This window comes from Penaeus chinensis, chromosome 20, assembly GCF_019202785.1.
Source record: "Penaeus chinensis breed Huanghai No. 1 chromosome 20, ASM1920278v2, whole genome shotgun sequence".
Lineage (NCBI taxonomy): Eukaryota > Metazoa > Arthropoda > Malacostraca > Decapoda > Penaeidae > Penaeus > Penaeus chinensis.
In genome coordinates, this window is record NC_061838.1 from 14,149,093 (window position 1) to 14,157,069 (window position 7,977).

The window sequence follows — 7,977 nt, forward strand, 5'->3', positions numbered from 1 at the left end:
GTAACGGAAGCAGGCGTAGCTGTCATTCTCCTCGTTCTCACCAACATTGAGATTCTGCGAGTTCCGGACATCAAGATGGAGAAGGTTTTCAAGTTCTTGCAGACGCTTGATCACAAAAATGTTCAGTGCAACCTTAAAGAATTTCACTCGCGCGAAATTCTCAATGAATTCCAGTTGACGGTCCTCACGAGCCTCTGCCCTAATCTGGAATACATCCAGGTCTCGTTCATCGGAAATTCAGAAATGGACCTGTCACGGCTCCAGCAGCTGACTCGTCTTCAGAAGCTCCGCCGCGCAAAGTTCGCTGACGTGAACTGCGATGCGTTGGTGTGGTTTCTGGAGCAGGTCGGGGGCCGCATGACGCACCTCTTCCTCTATACGTACCACACGCGCTTCGCTCAACAGAAGCTGAGCATCACTCGCAACCACCTGCAGTGCCTCGCTCAATATTGCCCAAGTCTGGAGAGCCTTTGCTTGGACGGCTATCTGCTGGGGGAAGACATACCGTATCACCTGGCACCTGAGAACGTACAGTACTTCAAGACCCTCCGAACCCTGCAGGTGGCTTCCATGAAACTTTCCGAGGATGACCTGAAGGTGTTCCTTAACAAATGCCAAAACATGCGGATTCTGGAGCTCGTCCTTCAGAATCCACATGTTCTCTACGACCGCCTTATCTGCCAGCTCCTGGACGCGGGTGTCTGGGAGAACCTTGTCAAAATCCGTGTCCTCAACTCGCCGATCACGAGTAAGGTGATGACCCGCCTGGTGACTGAGTGTCCGCACCTTCAGGAGGTCGGCTGCCTCTACACCTGGCTCGTTTCTAAGGAACAGGTGTCCGAGTTCAAGGAAAAAATTCGGCACCAGAATTTTGATATCGAAATCTACTGACGGTGAGTACGCGCTTCGTGCGTGTTACATCCCGCTGTTCTCTTGTAAAAATGTTTCATTTGTGATGACGCTTGCTGCATACCACACGCAAGGTACGAAGTGATATGCTGTTTACGAGTGTGATTGCCAATTCCCTGGCGGCCGAAGGAAATGTTAAGAACCCGAGGACTGTCTGAACACCTGAGCCAAAACGCGCAGATGCTCTGTGTTCTGCCGCATTTTAGACGTCTGTGTGAGATCAGCAGAAGTTGCGTGAAGGTGAACGGAAATCAAGGAATACTTTCCTCTCCCCTAAAAAAAGACATGATGAAGTGACCTGATTTTTGCTTTAATATCGAGTCTATTTATTCTTTGAAAAAGTTCAAAATGTTTTTATTTTATCTTTATATAACCTACACTCACTGTATCCGTACAACGGCCACGGCTGGCAACAGTGTGGTGAGAAAAACGCCAAGAAGGACATTGATATCCTGCCAGGCTCGGCCTCTACCCCTGGTGCTAGCAAAGGGACGAAGCAGCTGAAAATGTTGGTATTTCAGTGCACAAGATATTTATATGTAGCAGGTGATACTGCGTTTATAAATTTAACTTTTAGCATTGTATTGCCAAGTGACAGGCAATAGACCTCACTTGCTGGAGGAAGAATGACCCTGTTCCCCCTAAATATCCCTACCTTGTACCATTAAGGCAGAGGCTACTTTAAGGCCCTACCATTTAAAGAGCAGACATATCGCCGTCTGCGTATCACTGATACGGGCGTCAGATCAAAGAGCTTCAGCCAAGCTTGAAAAGGGTAAGAGGCGATTGAAGATTAAGGATAAAGAAAAAAATAAAGAGCAAGGGATATCCGTGTGTGATCAAACAACCTGCTAGCTTAGTCCGTTGGCCGGTCTCAAGTTGGAGACTCTGCCAAAGCCAAGTAGCCTCGACTATGCTCTCTTTGGTTAGTCCACCCACGAAAGTTCGGTATTTAACTCGATTGCATTATGTTTCCTCAAGGAACTCCAAAGCTATTGCTGCAGAGTTGTTACTTGTTATGTCTGGGATGGCTAGTACTCTTCCATGTAAACAGCCAAGCTAAAACATGTAAAACCCAGCTATCGCCCAAGTTTTGACAATGAGCCTGTGTAGGGGACTGGTAGGATGTCTCAGAATTTATATTATATTAATATAAAAGCCTTTGTTGTACTATTGAGTGCAAAACTTAAACTAGTTTTCACTCCATTTTGGAATAGTTTTCAGATTGTTGATATCGTGTTTATTTTGAGATGTATCGTATATTTTAAATCTGTAAGTCATAAGATGTCTAAAAAATACCATTTCATCAGCCAATTCATTCAGCATTACTCATACTAGGCGAGAGTCCAAAATCATGCATATTCGACACTTGTTATTACATGCACTAACGTTCAAACTCGAAAGTATGTTATAATACTGCAGTTTGCCGAAGTGGAATGTGTGCCCAAGAGAAATGAAGAGTAATTAGCTTGAATGTTTAATAGTAGTTCTTGCTGCTACTTGGCAATCTGCAGTTTTTAAATATGCAGTTTTTACGACATTTGTAATAGCATTTGGTCGTTTCACCCAAGTACCTGTGCTCAGTCCGCCCTTAGCTGTCATGATCACATTAGAATCTACGGTAGTGTTATTTTGAGTGTGATTCAATATTTATTCACCTGACTAAAATCATTTAGTGTCTTGTTGATTAAGGCAGAGAGTGGGAAACCTGTTTAGTACCAGATAATACGAGTTACTATTTTAACAAATATGTATTTTAGACTAAAGCTAGTCAGTTTGCGAGCGCCACTGCGGTATACTCAAGTGCTGGCTGAAACCAGAGAATATGTGTAACCATTTTGCTTTTTTTCATAAGCACTGATGGCCATCGCATGTTTAAAGGCTGAAAGCTAACCGACGCAATGCCAAAGGTGTGTATTTCAGTCAGTAATAATAGGAAGCGAAAGGAACAGGCTCTCGGTGTCGCGAGAGACGCTTCCCAGGCTGGTCCTTCGTGTCGATTTATCCAATGTTGTCTTTCACGCAGTTGTGACTTGTTTCTGAATAAATAGTTGATTTTTTCATTACTATCCTCTTTTTGTTTCCTATTCGAAGAGTCCGCGGTTCTTCAAAAAAATACAATGTCTGGGAAAGAATGTCTGTATAACTGTTATAAATGGCTACTAGAAAACGGTTTCCTTAAAATGTTGATCTTACAGTGAAGTTAATATTATGTAAATAATAGTAAGAAAGTCATGAGACCTATAACAGTTCAGCGTTAGTACATGAACCGAAGCAGATTTCATCAAGTGGCACTGAAATGGCGCCGGTCTGATTTCCTTAGTTCTCTCGTGTGTGTGTGTGAGAGTATATATATATATATATATATATATATATATATATATATATATGTACACACATACGCAAGACTTTTCAGGTTAAACTCTTCATTAGACGATGATGCTGAAATGAAGCTTCACTGAACACACGTTACAATATGCATTTTGTACTTATGCATACGTATATATGTTTAAAAGATTTTGTGGTGGTAGGTAGAGGAATTCCTATATATCTACCAATTCACTTTTATATTCATCTAGCTGTCTGATTACAAGTTTATCGTTCTACCTATCTATCCATCGATCGATAGTATCCATAAACAAAGTCGGTAAACAAGTTCCGCCGGCTGGCCCTCATCCAGGTGCGCCATTCATGATACTGACTAATTGCAAGACACTCTCATATTCTTCTCTCTATAGCTGTCTATCTACCTATCCATCTATCTATCTATATACATACAATCACACACACACACACACACACACACACACATACATATATATATATATATATATATATATATATATATATATATGTATGTATATATATGTGTATACATACATATATATATATATATATATATATATGTGTGTGTGTGTGTGTGTCTGTGTGTATATATGTGTATATATATGTGTGTGTATATATATGTATATATAATTATATATGTATAACTATCTGTCTGTCTATCTGCCTACTTATCTCTCTACCTAGCCCTACTTGTTTTTTACCAAATTCATCTATTCCTCCTTTTGCAAATGAGGAACGTTTATGAATAACAGACACAGAATGGTTACCATATTCCATATTTATGGTATACTTCCAATATCCGTGGTCACCCCCCCCCCCCCGTTTCAGTTTCGGCGCGTGATTGCATTGCCCTTTTACTTATTTATCTCTATAGTATTTTCCCCGATGATTTTGAGAGGTACATTGCTGATTTTGCTTTTGTGAAAGAAAACTGGATTGAAAATTGACGAGTTAAAGCAGGAAACTGGAATATAGCAATTGTAAAATACTCAGAAAAATAAACCGATGCGAAACATAAAGCAAACAATGAGATAGAATAACAAAAATGCGAAATACATGTGTAGAAAACAGACGAAGTCAAGGAAGCTGGCAAGAAGTGACCATCACTGCATCTACTGCCTTGACGTCGATTTCCCACTCGTTATCGCTGAGGTAAGCTTTTCTGCCCCACCCCACCCCCTCACTCCTCATCTGCTGGTTTACAAAAAAACGCAATTACTTGCAAACTCAACCCGCGCGCCTCGTAATCTCAAACAGTCATAATTTCCCTATTAAACTTTTGCCTTTTGCGAAGGCTTTTTTGCTGACGTTCAAACCTGTATATTTTAACATTCGCTTGCCTGCAGTTTGTCAAGAACGTGTCATTGAAACTTGCACTCTCGAATTCACGTTGCGGAACAAAAACGCAATGAGACACACAGAAATAATACAGCAACACAAATATCAAACCTTCCCACACATGACAGCTACCAGACAGCAACCGGATTAACAGGTAGACAGGACAGAATTTCTAGGTCACTAAACATAAGATAAATCATAACAATCACTACACACTAAAAAAAACTCTAAGAGCGACGAAGTGACGGCGTGGAGAGGAATCTGAGGAAACAGGGTTGCGTGCGGACAGGCGGAGGGAGTGGCGTTGCGTGCCAGGAGGTGCCAAAGACGTGCGAGGGGAACCGCGTCGGCCACGCGCTGCTCGACCGTGTGCCAGACTGAGTGGCTGCGCGGGGATTCGCGGTGGTGGGGATTTAATTCGGGCTGATAAGGATTTCTTCGACTGGGAAAGGTAGAGCGTTGTTGTGAATTGGAAGAACTGTAGAGCTCGGAGAGTCCGGGGTTAGACTTGAATTTTTAGATCAGAGAAAGTGACTCCGCGAAGGAGAATCGGCAATAGTACCAGGACTGGGTATCGTCCAATATAGCAATTCATGGAGGGTAATAACTTGCTGGTCATGCTTACATCTATGCTTCAATGAGCCAGCTGCAAAAAAAATATCGTCACCCGTTAGATGCTATACAACCCGTCCTGAAGATTCAAAAAATCCCGCCGCTGCACATCAGTATCCAAACTTATAGGTCATACGTTAAAGTTTTCCCATTAACTTACTCTTCATAAATACGATATGAAGTATAAAAAGAGCTGTATGACAATCATAACAAGACAAAAATATAAAGATAAATGAATGGAGAAAAGGTTAAAAGCGATAGAGAACGAAAATAGACCCGATGATATATTAGGGCATCACAGAGCGCATAGCAGAGGATTCGGCCAGTCGTGTCAAGGCGGTACACTCTAACAGCAGGCGTAGCACTCGGCTCCTGGGTAGTGGCCTGTGCCGGGGTAAGAGCTGCGCGCACTGGCAGCATACTGACATATTTCCAGTGCCACTCCTTGACAACCTACTTACTGTACCGATATATCGGTATTATATCAGGCGAGTAGTGTAAGAGGCGCTGCTAGCAGTTCAACAGCACGAGAATCTGTTGTTTGGACGGTGCGATTCGGATGTGGTCTGCACAACAGTATATCACCAGACAGAGAATCGAGTATTTATTCTTTGGTCGTTGCCGCTAATGCTTTCCCCGGATTGAGCAATTCCGGCCTCTTCTCCCGACTTAATAAGTAGCTGCTGAACTGCACACCTGACACCTGTGCGATTGTCTGACGTGACCCCCGTGTATGTTCTCTCCAGCTAAGCCTTAGTCGACGTGTTATTGGTTCTCCAATAGGCTTTGTTCGTGAGAAAGTCGGCATAGCAAGTAGAGGGAAAAAGTGAAAGGGAGAGATCGATCGAATCTACTCTATTGACACGTCAGTTTCCACGTAATAAACGAAGGGTAAACGATGCCAAGTGTAGTTTCTATATTACTTTTCAAGCTTAAAAATATTTCGTTTACGAAGACGTCAGTAATAGATAATAATAGAGAGATAATCTTATATTTTATTTAAAAGTACAAAGATCATAAAACTTACTAATTTATCGCCCTCGGCAGTAGGCTATCAATAACTCATTCTTTCCTACCCGGTGCCTTCCACACCTCTAATTTCGAACTGAACTGGGACAATAATCAGTATATAAGGTACCAGTCAAATAGGCACATTTATAGTTTTTGCTTTGCCAGAATCCAACAGTATAATGAGAGAGCAAAAGTCCAGACCTTGTCCATAGAGTTGCATCAGGCCCAAAGAGAGAGGTTCCGGGTACGTGTTAAGTCCGCTAGTAAACATATTTGGTTGTTGATTTTGGATCTTGTTGACATTCCTTCACTCTGGTGTGTCTACTTGCCGGGGCGCCGTTCGTCATGAAGCAGAAACATGTCTAAGCAACTGAAATCGGTGGGTTAACAAGAACTTCCAAATTGCGAATACTGTAAGAATCCGTGTCTGAGAACTAGTCTGGCCCTATTATCACATTCCCTTTCCTCCATCTCTGTCTTTCTCTCATTCTTTATAGACCTACATTATCAAAGAAATTGTCAGGAAACGTTAGTATCTGATTTGATCCCCGAGATATGATACCTATGAGAGCCGAGCTTTCTAAGTGCTGGTAACCAAGAAGGGTTCTCTTGCCATCTCCCCGAGGACCCGAGAAGCTGGAACTCCCGTTGCCTCGGGACTTGTGTGTCCGAAACGCTCATTACAAGCTGCACAACGCCCAGCTGTGCCATTTAGTGCAAGTGATAGCAGCGATGATCTGGAGGAAAGAAAGAGAATGTCACACACACACACACATATATATGTGTGTGTGTATAAATAAATGAATATATATATATATGTGTGTGTGTGTGTGTGTGTGTGTGTGTGTGTGTGTGTGTGTGTGTGTATGCACACACACACACACACACACACACACACACACACACACACACAAACAAACACACACACACACACACACACACACACACACACACACACACACACACACACACACACACACATACACACACATACACACCTATATATATATATGTGTATATATATATACATATTCATGTATATACATATATATTTATCTATCTATCTACATATATATAAACACATGTATATAAGTACACATGTATGTGTATGTGCATGTACTAATCTTGTCAGGCAATCAATAATTTTACGTTAGATGAATTTGCATAAAACTTAGATTACAAGACGCAGAGCTTTTCAGTGAGCAAAAAGCTAACTTCCATCATAAGAAATGACCTTGAACGTTTACTATTTATTCTATGACCTTTTCATGAAAGGGTTTAGCGGTATTTTGATATTTCAGTCTACTTTGCATTTCACAGATCCACTCAACACGTCTTTCCGAACAGTCTGAACTTTTTCATTAATCGTAATAAGGTAAATACTCATTTAGCCTAATTCACCAACAAAAGAAAAACAATCAGGAAACCAAAGCGTAGCCAGAAAACGCAAGATCAAAACCATGTCCTGAATCTTGACACAGCCAAACCATCTTCCGTAAGTGCGAGGTTATCTAGTATTTCGCTTTATCAATCTCTGATAAAGATTGATCGAAATTTAACTGCGATTTCGGTGCTTGAAGTAATTACAGATTTATTTTCCACGCTAATTCATGTGATGGAGCCACGCATATCTCCTGCTTTCAAGTAGGTCTCCGCTTCATACTTGTGCAAAAAATATATGTATTTTGTTCCCATCAAAAGATGCACTGGGTCCGCGTTCGGTTTACCCGCGACGAGCACATCCTAGATGACAGAGATGAC

The 7,977-nt window shown here is 41.6% G+C and overlaps 1 protein-coding gene across 1 annotated transcript in view; it reads left to right on the top strand.

The window, feature by feature from the left end:
• The window catches only part of LOC125036266, a 14,794-nt gene extending 11,818 nt beyond the window's left edge, over positions 1-2,976 (top strand). The window contains exon 3 of the mRNA XM_047628756.1: positions 1-2,976. This exon is cut by the window's left edge and continues 479 nt beyond it. Coding sequence (XP_047484712.1) covers positions 1-891 — 891 coding nt within the window. The 3' untranslated portion in view covers positions 892-2,976.
• The last annotated feature ends 5,001 nt before the right edge of the window (positions 2,977-7,977 follow it).